Source organism: Cervus elaphus, chromosome X, assembly GCF_910594005.1.
Source record: "Cervus elaphus chromosome X, mCerEla1.1, whole genome shotgun sequence".
Lineage (NCBI taxonomy): Eukaryota > Metazoa > Chordata > Mammalia > Artiodactyla > Cervidae > Cervus > Cervus elaphus.
In genome coordinates this window covers 127,844,041-127,860,523 of record NC_057848.1, presented here as the reverse complement: position 1 = coordinate 127,860,523, position 16,483 = coordinate 127,844,041, and the positions used below count along the sequence as shown (strand labels likewise).

At 40.6% G+C, this 16,483-nt stretch overlaps 1 protein-coding gene and 1 long non-coding RNA gene across 4 annotated transcripts in view; one reads left to right on the top strand and one right to left on the bottom strand.

The window, feature by feature from the left end:
- ZC4H2 (zinc finger C4H2-type containing) overlaps nt 1–9,469 on the bottom strand; it is a 67,601-nt gene extending 58,132 nt beyond the window's left edge. Inside the window, exon 1 of one of the 2 annotated variants that reach the window (XM_043896904.1) lies at nt 9,290–9,469. In XM_043896904.1, the coding sequence (XP_043752839.1) occupies nt 9,290–9,342 (53 nt within the window). In that variant the 5' untranslated portion in view covers nt 9,343–9,469. The remainder of the gene's footprint in view (nt 1–9,289) is intronic. The other variant, XM_043896903.1, reaches the window with a different exon arrangement.
- A 117-nt stretch (nt 9,470–9,586) lies between these two features.
- Nucleotides 9,587–16,483, top strand: part of LOC122689758 — a 28,602-nt gene continuing 21,705 nt past the window's right edge. For both annotated transcript variants that reach the window (XR_006339914.1, XR_006339915.1), the window contains exons 1-2: nt 9,587–10,024; nt 11,784–11,943. This is a non-coding gene — a long non-coding RNA (uncharacterized LOC122689758). The remainder of the gene's footprint in view (nt 10,025–11,783; nt 11,944–16,483) is intronic.

Below are 16,483 nucleotides of genomic sequence, written 5' to 3'. Positions count from 1 at the left end.
TAAGAATGATGGATCCACATTAGCAAAGGCCTGGAATAATGGAAATGTATGAAACAGTGAGGAATGTCTGTGTGAATAAAGAATAAGGTGAATGAAAATGAGTGGTAGTAGATAAGATTGGAAAGGTGGGTCTGGGCCAGACTTCTTGGGGATAGAGGCATGAATACTACAGTAACAATTACAGACAAATGTCTATGGACATGCAGTAAGAAATTATTTACACTGAGAAATGAATCTTATATTGTAACCCAATAAACACAAACACCGATCAAAAGCTGAAACAAATTTTCCACAGAAAATATCTACTATTTCTTATGCAATGTATACTGATACTTTCTCATTTTTTCACAAGTGCTTCTAGCAACTAATTCATTTCATGACAAATGGTTCATAATCTGTGTTTTGAAAAATACTGCTACAGACAACGGGGAACCAGTGAATGTGTTTGAAAAATAACATAGCAACTCCAGTGCTTTAGGAAGATAGTTCTCACAGCAGTTGGATGGAATTAAAAATCAAAGAAGACATACAGATGGCTAACAAACACATGAAAAAATGCTCAACATCACTCATTATCAGAGAAATGTACATCAAAACCACAATGAGGTACCATTACACACCAGTCAGGATGGCTGCTATCCAAAAGTCTACAAGCAATAAATGCTGGAGAGGGTGTGGAGAAAAGGGAACCCTCTTACACTGTTGGTGGGAATGCAAACTAGTAGAGCCGCTATGGAGAACAGTGTGGAGATTTCTTAAAAAACTGGAAATAGAACTGCCATATGACCCAGCAATCCCACTCCTGGGCATACACACCAAGGAAACCAGATCTGAAAGAGACACGTGCACCCCAATGTTCATCACAACACTGTTTATAATAGCTAGGACATGGAAGCAACCTAGATGCCCATCAGCAGACGAATGGATAAGGAAGCTGTGGTACATATACACCATGGAATATTACTCAGCCATTAAAAAGAATTCATTTGAATCAGTTCTAATGAGATGGATGAAACTGGAGCCCATTATACAGAGTGAAGTAAGCCAGAAAGATAAAGACCAATACAGTATACTAACGCATATATATGGAATTTAGAAAGATGGTAACGATAACCCTATATGCAAAACAGAAAAAGAGACACAGATGTACAGAACAGACTTTTGGACTCTGTGGGAGAAGGCGAGGGTGGGATGTTTCGAGAGAACAGTATCGAAACATGTATATTATCTAGGGTGAAACAGATCACCAGTCCAGGCTGGATGCATGAGACAAGTGCTCGGGCCTGGTGCACTGGGAAGACCGAGAGGAATCGGGTGGAGAGGGAGGTGGGAGGGGGGATCGGGATGGGGAATATATGTAAATCCATGGCTGATTCATGTCAATGTATGACAAAAACCACTACAATATTGTAAAGTAATTATCCCCAACTAATAAAAATAAATGGGAAAAAAAAATCAGGGGCAGAATGAAGATAGATGCAATAGAAGCAGTTCTGTAAGTGGAAATGGGTATAACACTGTAATTATCCAAGCTGGTCATGATGAATGACTAAAACAGGACAGTGAGTGTGGAGATGGAGAGTAGGGTAAGAATCTGAGCCAGATGTTGAAGGTAGAAATGGTGGGACTTGCTAACTAGTCAAAAGTGAGTTATAAAAAAGAAAGGGTAACCAGCATCAACATTCAGGTTTCACTCTCAGATAACTGTGCAGGAGAGTGATAGCATTAAACAAGGGGTTTAGTGGGAGGAGCTGGATTGGGGCAGGAATAGACAAAGTCTCAAGAGTTGGTCAACTTCAGCTGTGTCTGTGGAAAAGCCGGTGGACAAGCCCAGTAGACTGTGTGATATATCAGGCTGAAATTTGGAAAGAAGATAGGCGGTAGAAATTGGAGATTTGGAGATACTATTTGAAGCCATAGGAGTACAAGAGGTAACTCATGAAAATGTGTAGAGAGAGAAAAAAAGAAGACCCAGGGCAGGAACTTAGATTCAAGAGGATCTACTTAACACTACAATATTTACTTCCAAAATAAGTTTTTTTTCCCTTCTTAAGTGAAGAAAGCTTATTGTGTATGGATATGTGTGCAATTGGGGCATGGTGTCTGCAATGTGTGTGTATGGGTGGCGTGTGCATGTTAAGGAGATATTAGTATGCATTTGGGGAGCTGGTGAAGGGCCCTGGTTGCTCTAGTGGTGGCTGCACTCACATTCTTTGCCTCGTAGCTTCTTCTCCTCTCCTTCCTTGTTTTCCATCTCCCCTCTTTTGTCCTATTCTTCTCTTCCCCTTTCCACATATCCACATGCTCCTTCATCACCACTTGGAAGCCCAAGGAATTGATGGGCAAAATAGACCAGTGTGGGATTTGGGGGGCTGAGATCTGGAACATAATGTTTAAGTGTGGTTTAGATTAAAAGGAAAGACAGGGCTGTGAGCATGGTGTCAGAAGCATTAGTGGGGAATGGTCTGTGGTGATATTTCCCATTTCAAATTCTGCCATCAGTGTGTGGGAATGTGTTTGTGTGTGTGACTACAAATATGTGTGTGAGTACTATTGTGTATATTTATGTGACTGTGCCTGGAGGAGTGTCTGGCTCTCAGCTTGACTTAATCAGATTTTGGGTGGTATTATCTTCATCACTGGGCTTCTGTGGTGGTTCAGATGGTAAAGAATCTGCCTGCAATACAGGAGACCTGGGTTCCATCCCTGGATCGCGAAATCCCCTGGAGAAGGAAATGGCAACCCACTCCAATATCCTTGTCTGGAGAATTCCATGGACAGAGGAGTCTGGTGGGCTACAGTCCATGGGGTCACAGAGTTGGACATAACTGAGTGACTAACACTTTTACTTTTCATCCTTATCACTACTACTTCAGCAAAGAAGCAAAAGTATTTTCTTTTTATCAAAAAAAAAGGCTGCTTTATTTATAACTTTAGGAGATTTAGGATTAGAGCAGATGAAGAATTATGAATAATGGTTAATCAGATTATCAGCATTTGTTGAAATTCATATGCCAAGTGAATAGGAGGATATATTCTCTCTTCCTTTCCTAGTTGTGTGACCATAGACAGGTTACTTAACTTCCCTGAGCCTTAGTATCCTTTCTGTAAAGTGGGGATAATAATTCATACCACAGATTCCCATTAGCAAGATTGAGTATTAAATGAGCCAAGAGTTTTAAAACTAGTAGGTATTCAAACAATGTTGGTTCTTTTCTCCAGTTCCTTCTATCATTCCTTCTCTCCACTTATAATACATGTTTTACCTGTCCATATGTGAACATCAACTATGTATTTGTAGCACTTTCCCCATTTTAAATTATTAAACCAAGTGATATAACCTTTGCATATTACTGTAAAATTGTCAAAAACAGGTTAATTTAAAACACTTTTGGTACATACATATCTAGAATTATGTCTTCTTTGTGAATTGACCCTTTTTCATATAGTTCATCATGTCATTTAATTGCTTCATTTAGACCATTTATATTCAACATAATTATTGATATGTTAAGGCTAAATCTGCCATTCTATCTTTTTTTAACCTGTTTTTTCTCTCTGTTTTTAGTTTTTCTCTTTGCTTTGTTCTGCATTTCTGTGGGTGACTTGAACATTTTTTTTAATTCCATTTAATGTATCTATAATTTTTTTTTAGTTAGAGTTGATTTGCAATATTATATTAGGTTCAGGTATACAAAATACTGATTCAATATTTTATATATTATATACCATTTGAAGCTATGATAAAATATTGGCTATAATTCTCTGTGTTTTACAATCTATGTATCATATTTATTTTATACATAGTATTTTATGTCTCTTATTCCCCTACCCCTTATCTTTCCCTTCCCCCACTTTCCTCTCCTACTGGTAACCACTAATTTGTTCTCTATATTTGCGAGTCTGTTTCTATATTTTGCTATGTTCATTAGTTTGTTTTATTTTTTAGAATCCACATATAATAGACAACATACAGAATTTATATCCTCAAAAAGCTAAAAATAGAACTACCATATGATTCAGGAATTCCACTCCTGTGTATATAATCTAAAGAAAATGAAAACACTAATTTGAAAAGATATATGCACCCCTATGTTCATTGCATCATAATTTACAATAACCAAGATATGGAAGAAACCTTAGTGTCCATCAACAGATGAATGGATCAATAAGATGAAATTTTACCTCCTTTTTATATTCCTTTATACTCCCTGTTCATAATATAAATGTCTTAAATATTTCCTCTACACACATTTAGAACAACATGAGACAGTGTAATAAATTATGATCCAATCATCAAACAAGATTCATACAACTCAAGAGGAAAAGAAATTCTGTTGTATTTACCCAGGTTTTAGTCTATTCTGTTCTTTCTTCCAAGTTTCCTCCTTTTACCATTTCTTTTCTGTTTTAAGATTTACTTTAGTCATGCTTATAAGATAGACATCCTACTGATAAATTCCCTATTTCCTTTCATCTAAGAATGTCTTGATTATCCCTTTATTCCTGAAGGTTATCATCACTGAACATAGGATTCTTGGTTGATGATTCTTTTTCCTTCAGCACTTGAAAAATGTGCTACTTCCTGCTAGGGCCTCATCACTTTCTGATGAGGAATCTGCTGACTTTCTTTTCCTTTTTTCCCCCCTGAAGGTTGCCATCTACCTCTACAATGATTGAATCATGTGCTGCTGCAGCGACTGACCTACAACATCCCCTGAAGGACTTCAGGATGGAGAGCAGTAATCTTTGGATGAAGATCAGCTGCCCCACTACCTGCATACTGGAAAAGACACAATTTAAAGGACTCTCTCCAACCTGGACGAAAGGACTTTTTATCAGGTACTTTTAACTAGCTAATGCACAGTGAAAACTGAAGGGAAATTGACTATTGGATTAATTCTCACTTCTAAAGGCCCCTACACCAGACTGTTCTATAGAGAGGACTGCTGAACTCAAATTCACCTTAAAACAATGTTCAAACACAGGACACTCACCAGGATGAGAAAAAGACATCAAAAGTAGACAGCTTACCCAAGATGCTAGACCTGATTCATATGATCATTTATAATGTTTTCTTGATTTCTTAGACCTCTGCATATAAATCAAATGTTTTTCTACCATGGACACAATCCTATGCTAATTTTAAAGGTCAATCCAATTGTTGCACTGTGGCCAATTACCTGTGTCTAGTACTTCCAGATTACCTTGGTGGATTTCTTCACTCCAAGGCTCTGATTGGATGACCCTTAAAAAACTTTATTTCTGTCCTGTTCAGGCTACTTTTGATATTGCTCAGTGGGATCTTCTCTACTGGCCAATTAATAATGCCTGCTCTGACCCTGGTCATTACTCAAGCTCAATCAGAGCAACAAGCAAAAATTCAGCCAAGGAATAAAATTTCCCACAATTATGGGATGGATTTATGTGGCTAACACCAGATTGTGGTCATTTAAAATTTAAGCAATCTCCCCCACCCTGCTTTATCTTGAGAACAATTAAATTATGCTAAGAATAAGCAGCCTAGGGACACTAGGAAATTGGATTGGGAGCCATATGGACAGTGAAAATATATAATTTCCCTGAAAGATAAAGGTTGGTACAGGATAAGAATAAGTCAGAAGAGCTAAAAAAAAAAAAAAGTCAGAAGATCTGAGGATATAGGGGGCTGCACCTAATGGAAGTTACTGGCTTCTTACTTATGACTTTAATAGTATTGCTAGTTATGTTTTTTGTACTTTGCCTGTTCTACAAGATTATTGCTTCTTGTTTGACCAAATGTGTGACTGAACCTCCAATGAAAATAATGATGACTAAGTAAATTGAAGCAGTTGATCAAATATTCTGTATGTGATCAACCATTATAATAATGTAGCTCTATATATGGGAAGATACAAAAAGGGCAAATTTTCCGGGACTGTAACAGCATAACTAAGACAAGTTAGTCCAGAGACCTTTGATTACTGTTGATAAAACCTAGTCCAGTTACAGCACATTGAGTGGCCTGCCTGAAAAATCTTCTTGAGACCTGAGAATGAGCCTTCCTAGCAATGTGGGACAAAATAGTCATGAAATGCCTCCCCAAGTATGGCTGAATTTATAACCATGAAGGGGCCCTGCCAGCCACAAATTGGCCCTTGCTGTGGGTGCTTGCCATCTACCTCTACAAGGATTAAATCATGTGTTGCTGCAGCTGCTAACCTCCGACACCCTCTGAAGGAGTTCAGGATAGAGAGCAGAAATGAGGCATTTTGTATTCTAGGAAACTGGCAGGACGGGTCTTTAGATAGATACTCTCAGAAACTGATTTATGAGCTCAATTCTTGTATCTCCTCATATTTAGAAAAGCCCCAAACTCCTTCATGGTGAACAATTGTTTCTCATGACTAGCAAAAGCTTCATGAGACCAGCAAAAACTTTCTACAAAAAATATGTGCTTGATTGCATGTACTCCCCCCTTTACCAAAATCACATGTATACTGTCTTTTCCCCCTACCTCTTTGGAGCAGTTTCTCAGAGCTATCTGAGGTGCTGATTCCTGGGGTGAGGTCATATTTCCCCAAATAAAACTTACCTCTTAACTCTCATGTTGTGCATTTTTTTTTAGTAGACAGGTATAGGTAAAATGTTAATTCTTTGACTGCTTCCTAGATCTTTTCTGTGCTTTTGTTTTCAGAAAGTTGAATGTGTCTTGGTATGAATTTCTTCGGGTCTTTCCTAATTGATATTTGCTTAGTTTCTTGGATCTGGATGTTTACGTCCTTTGCTCAATTTGGGAAGTTTTAAGCCACTACTTCAGGTACTTTTCTGGCCCTGCTTTATTTCTCTTCTCTGAGATTCTATTGACATGAATGTTAGATCCTTCGTTATAATGCCACAGGTCTGGAGGTTCTGGCTCTGTTCAATTCCTTCTTTTCTTTCTTTCTTCCTTTTTTTAGCATTTAATTTCCCTCTGTTGTTCAGATTGTGTTATTTCTATTGTTTTATGTTTAAGTTGTCTGATTCTTTCCTGTCTTCTCCATCTTGCTGTTGAGCTTCTTCATTGAGTTTTTAAGTCTTTTTTTTTTTTTCCAGTTTTCAAACTTCCATTGGTTTTCTTTGCACTTTACATTTCTTTGTTAAGACTTTATATTTAAATGCTGAGATTGTCTATTTTATCATTTATTGCAAGTGTGATGCATATGCTCCCTGAAGCATTTTTATGATGGCTACTTTAAAATCCTTATTGGATAATTCTGACCTCTGTGCCATCTCAATCCTAGCATCTGTTTACTTTATCTTGCCACTGAAATTGATAATCTTGGTATGTCAAATGATTTTTTTCAATTAAATTTGGACACTCTGGATCTCTTTTAATACTTGGTTTTTGCAGGCCTTCTCTGACATGCTACTTTTGCAGGGAAGAGGGGCAGCATAAGTCCAAGTTATCCACTGGGTCTCTGATTGACCAAGTTGAGGAGAGGCTCTTTGCTATTGCTGGTTGGGGATGAGAGTTCTGGCCTCTCTATGGGCCTCCTAGGATCCTATCCCAGCTAGTAGTGGTAGGAATGCCAGGTTTACCACTGGTGAGGGTGGAAGTCATGCCCCTCCATTTGGTCTCTACTAAGATGGGTCACTTCTCCTTGCTTCCAACTGTTCCTTCTCTTGGGGTTGGGTAGGATTCCTTTAAAGTCTGTTAAAAATAAGTCTAGGCTCTTCACTTGCAGGCAAAAGTTTCTTATTAACTGCATTGTTATTATGACAGTTGACCTTTTCCTGCACCAAGGTGTCTTACTCCCTATATCCTGATCCTTTTGCAGAAAAGAAAGTGCAACACATGCCGCCTCTCTAACTTTTACCAGACCCTCCATGGGATAGAGTGGGAAGCCCAGAGCCTCTGCACACAAATGGACTGGATTTCTGTCAAAATCTGGTATTTTCAAATGGTTTGGATCTGGAAAAGTTACTTAAATTTTCTGAGCTTCCATTTTCCCAGTTGTAAAGGAAGTGTAGGAAGTTGTCAGGATTCTTGCAGAATGAGCAATAGTAGGTCAATCAGCTTGGTAAATAATAGTTCCCTTCCTTTTACTCTCCAGAAGAGGTAGAGATATAATCCCTGCAAAGGACAGAAAAAGCCAAAGCACTTCCCCACCACCACCAACACATGTGAATCTCATCTAAGGCATCACTCCAAGGGTTAAATCTCTTGATCAAAGCCTTATTTCTTAAAGGGACACACTTGATATTCTCCCCCATTTTTCTTCAGGTTTCTAAAAAACACTAAAGAGAGACTGCCCGATTCAGGGCACCCTCAGAAGAAGGGTGGAAGCCGAGGCAGAGATGGGTAGGTGGGGGACAAGGGGTCTTGGCAGAGAAGAGCAGAGGAAGGAAGGCCTAGTGTTGGCCCAGGCAGTTCACTTAACCAAAGTTATTATGTTCTGAGCAAGGACAGTATTATCCTGTAGCCAATGCCACTCCTGGAGAGAAGGGGGAGGGGATGTAGGCAACACCCACTTTGCCAACCAGCCCGTCAGCCCATCACCTCTGGGTCTTGAGAGCAACTGCCAGTAGGTGGTAACTGCCTCCCCAGTCTCCACCACTCCCACCCCTCTCCCCTCCCTGAGCACCTGGTAAAAGAGGAGGAAAGCGGTGAATGAAAGCAAAAAATACACAGGAGCGAGTGCTCTCTGTCCTCTCAGTCCGGGCCTTGCATAAGATTCCTCCTTATCCCCAGCTGGCAGTCCCCAGCTGCTGCCCCCAGCCCCTGATGCGTTAGACTCTGCTCTTAAAAGGCTCACCCGAGCTCGAGGTCCTGAAGTTGAACAGAAGACTGAAAAGAATCTAGATTCATAAAGAGCAAGGAGCCAAATACACCTTGGAGCCAATCAACACTTTAAAGAATAATGGGTCCAAGAATGCCATTCCCCTAACTCTGACCCAAGAAGAACAAAGCTGTCTTGGGACCAACACCACCGCCACCCCCTCCACACACACACACACACACACACACACACACTGCCACCACCACCCCCACACACACTGTGGGTCTCAATCTGGCTTTCTCAAACACATCTGACAAGAGATCCTTCTCGGTCAGTCTGTTTCTCTGCCTCTCTCTGCTAGTTTCAGTTCTGACTCTCCCCTGCCTCTTTCCCATCCTTGAATTCCATAGTGAATGGGATCCTTTCCCGTCCCTCTCCGCAAGTAGCCCAACAATAGATACTTTCCGTAGGTAATAGCCCTCTCCGGTAGTGAGGGATTTGTGGAGCTACGGAGGGGGACTTGGGGGGCACTGCAATGTTGCACTTACCTGATCTCTTTAATGCTTTCCAATTTGCACATGATTTCCTGCTCATCTGCCATGCTTTTCACTCTCAACTTCACGTCCTGAGAAATACACAAACACACAAACCCAGGGATACAATAGACACAATGTAACCACCTCCTCTCGGCAGGAGGCTCTGAGCCTGTGCGGTAGGGACGTGGAGAAGGCCTGGGAGCTGTAGTCCACAGCTCCAGGACCAGCCAGGCAGCCCGGGGGCCTGCAGGACTACAACTCCCAGAAGGCCAAGCGAGGCATTCCTGTTTCTCTTCCTGCAGCCGCACTTTAAGTCAATTTGTCACCGATAATTGTGTCAAAGTTTGCCAGGAGTACAAAACAATAGTGATATTTGTTTGGGCGGTGCGCGGAAAAAAATGAGGAAGAAATACCACAGAAGGCAACTGAACAGATGAGAGACATACTCACATCCCGCGGGGGCCCCTCACACCAACAAAAGCTTGCCAGGAGTCGCTCATTAGTGGGCACTGGGGCTGGAGAGAAACTCTGCAGGTGACATTGCTTCTGAGAGATTGAGTGTTTTGGCAGCCGTCTGGGAACTAGTGACTTTGGCATTCAGATGGAGATGGAGTGGAGGTGAAGAAGAGGCGAAGGAAGAAGGGAGCAGCTGCTAAATTTGAAGGATGGGGAGGGGGTGACCTCCTTCCTTCCTGCCCTCCATCCATTCTGGTTACTGAGTTCAGACTTTGCCAGTCAACAAAGGAGGTACTGGGGACAGTACTGGGTGGATACTGGGGGTGGCACCGGGGTGAGGCAATGATAAATAAAAGCAAGTCCTTGCCTTTGAGGAGCAGGAGAGTATGAAAAGTAACCCATTAATTAAAGTGCACTGTGCTGTCGTAATACAGAAACGGATAAAGTGTAATCTGAGCAGAGAAGATGTAAATAGGTCTCAAAAGGTAACTGAGAATTTTCCAGTCCATTGAGGAAGACTGACTTTCCAGGACAGGGCACAACACATACAGAAAGGAAAGAGCAAGTAGGCCAAGGTGTCTGAAGTGCAAGGTTAATATATGGAGTGCAGAGGAGGGAAAGAGAAATGGGGAGATGTACCTGGAAAAGCCAGGTTGGAACCAGGTTGTGAAATGCCTTTAAATCCAAACTTGAGTTTGGATTTAATATTATGGGCACGTATATGTCACTCATTTATTAAGTGTGCTAAATAATTCCAAGTTATTTTATGTTTCAAAGCACAGGAGTGGTAAAGTTGGAGGGATGTCTTAGGGAAGTGATGCTAGAAGCAAAGAGGTGAATGATTTGGGGGGGATGAGAGCATGCAAGAAGAGATAGTTGTTCAGAGAGCATGGACAGGCCCAGAGAGTTGGGTTTTGGACAAATAAAGGACTTTGACTCACTTCCAACTAAAAGTAAGTTGGAGTTCTTTCCAATTGATCTTGCCCTTTCTTTTTCTGGGCCTCAATTTCCTCATCTGAAAAATGGACCTATGAAGCCATACCTCAAAGGCTTGTTGTGAGTACTCAATGAGATCATTCCCAGATGGTGCTAAATACAAGGCTTGCTATTTTGGGGAGCTGGAGAATAGTGGGACATGAGTCTCAGGACATTCTGGATATCCATACTGAGTTTAAGAGTTCTCTAGAGAAAGAATTGAAGCCCTGATCTTCTGTGGATCCTAGACATAATAACTTTACAACCAGGAAATTCTCCCTGGTATCCAGCCTAAAAATTTCCTGGTGGGCTTGAGGATCCCTGTCTTGTAGTGTCACTAGAAAGCATCTGAAGACTATTAAGCTGGTTGCTCACAAAGACTGTGTGTCTGAGCTACTGTACCTTAGAGTCCAAAGCCAAGGCTGCAACCCTGTTCTATAAGAGGAGGGGGAAGGGAACAAGGTCATGCAAGTTCCTGGAATATATCTGATACTGTGCTAAGAGCTGCATGTATATTCCCTCATTTCATCCTCTCAATCACTGTGAAGGTGATGAGTAGATTTATCCCTTTTTACAAGGGAAAAAAACTGACTCCGGAAAACTGGCTTGGCCAAAGCCACAGGTTGAACCAGGGGGCTTTGGAATATCTATGAAAAAATATGAAAAACAAAAGTAAAATTGGATCTTAAATGTATATATTTAAGTAAAAAATCGCTTTATAAATTAACTTTGATTTGAAGAGAAATGGAGGGTGTTTATAGGGGTGTCGGGGAAGTTATTTAGGAGTGGCCTCTGAGGTTTTAAAATATTTCTCTCCTTCTGTCATCCACTTCCTTCTAGAATTGTTATCTCATGCTATTTTCACACATCTGGTAAGGGTCTAGATGTGGCTTTGTATCTGTTTCAATTAATGTGTTAATGCCTTTACAATATGATTTTCAAAGAAATTTGGCCAGTTTCTTTCAAGCCTCACCAAAACCCTATTTCACAAATAAGGAACCAGGACGGGAGATAACCCATCCCATCTGACACAGAAACATAAGCCTTGACTCAGGGACTTGTGCTCTTTCCATAGTCCCACACTGGCTTCATCAAGCTGCTGCGCCCCCACGGAATCCAAATGGCTCTGTTACTTCAGCTAGATAGTACACTCCAATACAGGGAGCCTGCAGAGGACCAAATATGTTCCATCTTTGCAACCCAAGGACATCAAAGGAAGATGACAGCTAATCCAGGTAAAGGGGGCTTGAGCACTTGGAGCTTAGAGGAAGCTTTGTGCTATTTGTAATAGTTAAGGTATCCAACTAAGGAAAGGGCTCATAAGTGTTGTAGCTATCATGGATTTGTCTTGGTTTCTTAACCTCTTTATTAACAGGTGTCTCACCTGCTCCTTGCTGAATGCTATGACCAAGCTAGCTGTGAGAGGAAGGAAAATGTTAAAGAGAAAGCAATAGAAAGAAACTTTATTTTCTGCTCTATCTCCTGAAGTAGCACTTAACACAGTATCTTCAAGACAGTCTGGTAGCCTTATAGTAAGAAGTGTTCAATTACTGTTCAATTACCCTCAGTTGATTAGAAAGCTCTTTAATGGGTGAGAGAATATTTTAGAGCTGTGCTAGAAGTGAGTTATAATGTGTTATTTTCTTAGAAAATATTGATTGATTTGAGGTAGTAGAAATAAATGCCATAGTCCTATCAGGATCAACCTTGTCCTTATTGCTAAGAAACAGGTAAGGAGGCAGGATATGTTGGGATGAATATTATTAAAATGCAAGGAATTAGCAAAGGGGAAGTCAGCCAGTTTCTTCTTAACCTGATATTTTCAGGGAACAGATCAAGATTTAAAGAGTGGAGGCCAGAATGTTTGAATTCATACATCTTTCCCTTTGTTTCAGTAATGAACTGAACTAAGAGAGGAGGCAGAGGTACAACAACAGCTCTCAATCTGAATTAATTTTCAAAAACTGCTGCAAAAAAAAATTGCAGAGGGAGGAACACTGAAGCTCATTCTATGAGGCCATCATCACCCTGATACCAAAACCACACAAAGATATGACAAAAAAGAAAATTATAGGCCAATATCACTGATGAACATAGATGTAAAAATCCTCAACAAAATACTAGCAAACAAAATATAACAACATATTAAAAGAATAATACACCATGATCAAGATATTTATCACAGGGATATAAGAATTCTTCAATATACATGAATTAGTCAATGTGATACACCATATTAATGAGCTGAAGAATAAAAACCATATAGTCATCTCAATAAATATAAGTGAAAATCGCTCAGTTGTGTCCAACTCTCTGTGACTCCATGGACTATACAGTCCATGGAATTCTCCAGACCAGAATACTTGGGTGGGTAGCCTTTCCCTTCTCCAGGGGACCTTCCCAACCCAGGGATGGAACCTGGGTCTCCTCCATTACAGGTGGATTCTTTACCAGCTGAGCCACAAGGGAAGCCCAAGGATACTGGAGTGGGTAGTGTATCCCTTCTCCAGCATATCTTCCCAACCCAGGAATCGAACCGTGGTCTCCTCCATTGCAGGTGGATTCTTTACCAACTGAGCTATTAGGGAAGCATCATCTCAATAGATGCAGAAAAATCTTTTGACAAAATTCAACACTCATTTCTCCCAGCAATCTTGATTGCAGCTTGTGCTTCCTCCAGCCCAGCATTTCTCATTATGTACTCTGCATATAAGTTAAATATCAATAACCTCAGATATGCAGATGACACCACCCTTATGACAGAAAGAGAAGAAGAACTAAAGAGCCTCTTGATGAAAGTGAAAGAAGAGAGTGAAAAAGTTGGCTTAAAGCTCAACATTCGGAAAACTAAGATCATGGCATCCGGTCCCATCACTTCATGGCAAATAGATGGGGAATCAGTGGAAACAGTGACTGACTTTATTTTTTTGGGTGCCAAAATCACTGCAGATGGTGATTGCAGCCATGAAATTAAAAGACACTTACTGCTTGGAAGAAAAGTTATGACCAACGTAGACAGCATATTAAAAAGCAGAGACATTACTTTGCCAACAAACGTCTGTCTAGTCAAGACTATGGTTTTTCCTGTAGTCATGTATGGATGTGAGAGTTGAACTATAAAGAAAGCTGAGTGCTGAAGAATTGTTGCTTTTGATCTATGGTGTTGGAGAAGACTCTTGAGAGTCCCTTGGACTGAAAGGAGATCAGTCCTGGGTGTTCATTGGAAGGACTGATGCTGAAGCTGAAACTCCAATACTGTGGCCACCTGATGCGAAGAGCTGATTCATTTGAAAAGACCCTGATGCTGGGAAAGATTGAGGGCAGGAGGAGAAGGGGACGACAGAGGATGAGATGGTTGGATGGCATCACCAACTCAATGGACATGGGTTTGGGTAGACTCCGGGATTTGGTGATGGACAGGGAGGCCTGGCGTGCTGCAGCTCATGGGGTCGCAAAGAGTAGGACACGACTGAGTGACTGAACTGAACTGAACACACATTTATGATAAAAACTTTCCAGAAAGTGGGCATAGAGGGAAACTAACTCAACATAATAAAAGCCATATATGACAAAACACACAGCAAACATCATTCTCAATGGTGAAAAACTGAAACCATTCCCTCTAAGATCAGGAAGAATACAAGCATGTCTATTCTTGCCACTATTGTTCACCATAGTTTTGGATGTCTGAGTCATGGCAATCAGAGAAGAAAAAGAAATAAAAGGAGTCCAAGTTGGAAAAGAAGTAAAACTGTGACTGTGACTGCGGCTTACACGAAAACTACATGTTTTCATAGAAAACATTACATAGAATGCTTCATAGAAACAAACATAGAAACATTCATAGAAAATGTTGCATAGAAAAGGCTTCTCTGGTGGCTCAGATGGTAAAGAATCTGCCTGCAATGCGGGAGACCTGGATTTGATCCCTGGGTTGGGAAGATTCCCCTGAAGGAGGGCATGGCAACCCACTCCAGTAATCTTGCCTGGAGAATCCCAAGGACAGAGGAGCCTGGTGGGCTACAGTACATGGAGTCACAAAGATTTGGACACAACTGAGCAACTAAGCACACCACATACAGAGAAAATCTGAGAAAGACCACCAGAAACGACTAGATCTTATCAATGAATTTGGCAAAGTTGTGGGATACAAAATTAATACAAAGAAATCTCTTTCATTCCTATACACCAATAATGAAAGATCAGAAAGAGAAATTAAAGAAACAATTCCATTTACTATCACACCAAAAAGAATAAAATGCCTTAGAATAAGCCTGCCTAAAAGGCATGTACTTAGAAAACTATAGGATACTGATGAAATAAATCAAAGACAACACAAACAGATGGAGAGACATACCATGTTCTTGGATTGGAAGAATCAATATTTTGAAAATGGCTATCAGTCCTGGGTGTTCATTGGAAGGACTGATGCTGAAGCTGAAACTCCAATACTTTGGCCATCTTATGCGAAGAGTTGACTCATTGGAAAAGACCCTGATGCTGGGAGGGATTGGGGGCAGGAGGAGAAGGGTACGACAGAGGATGAGATGGCTGGGTGGCATCACCAACTCGATGGACAGGAGTTTGAGTAAACTCCAGGAGTTGGTGATGGACAGGGAGCCCTGGCTTGCTGTGATTCATGGGGTCACAAAGAGTCGGACATGACTGAGCAACTGAACTGAACTGAACTGATACTACCCAAAGCAGTTTATAGATTCAGTTCAGTCTCCATCAAATTACTAATGACATTTTCACAGAATTAGAGCGAAAATTTTTACAATCTGTGTGGAAACACAAAGACCCTGAATAGCCATAGACAAAGCAATCTTTTTTTTGGCTGTGCTGGCTTTTTCTATGCCAGCTTTTCTCTAGTTGCAGTGAACAGGCTTCTCATTGCAGTGGCTTCTTTTGTTGTGGAGCATGGGAGCATAGGCTCTAGGGGGTGCGGGTTTCAGTAGTCCTGGCACATGGGCTCAGTAATTGTTACTCCTGAGTTCTAGGGTATAGGCTCAGTAGTTTTGGTGCACTGGCTTTGTTGCTGCAAGGCATGCAGGATATTCTCAGACCAGAGATCAAATTCATGTCTCCTGCATTGGCAGGTGGATTATTTACCACTGAGCCACCAGGGAAGCCCCAGAAGCAACTTGAGAAAGAAAAACAGATGTGGAGAAATCAGGCTCCCTGGCTTCAGACTATACTACCAAGCTACAGTAATCAAGGCAGTATGGTACTGGCACAAAAGCAGAAACATACCAATGAGACAGGATAGAAAGTCCAGAGATAAACCCATGCACTTATGGTCACTTAATATCTGACAAAGGAGGCAAGGATATACAATGGAGAAAACACAGTCTCTTCAATAAGTCGTGCTGTGAAAACTGGACAGCTACATGTAAAAGAATGAAATTAGAAAACACTCTTACATGATACACAAAAATAAAATAAAAATGGATTACAGACCTAAATGTAATACTGGACACTATAAAATTCTTAGAGGGAAATATAGACAGAAATCATAGCAAAATCTTTTTTGATCCACCTCATAGAGTAATGAACATAAAAACAAAAATAAACAAATAGACTCTAAATAAACTTAAAAGATTTTGCACAGCAAAAAAAAAGCCACAAACAAAACAAAAAGACAAACCTCACAATGGAAGAAAATATTTACAAATGAAGCAACTGACAAGGGATTAATCTGCAAAATATAGAAACAGTTCATGCAGCTCAATTTCAAAATACACACAACTGAATGAAAAAAAAAATGGGTGGAAG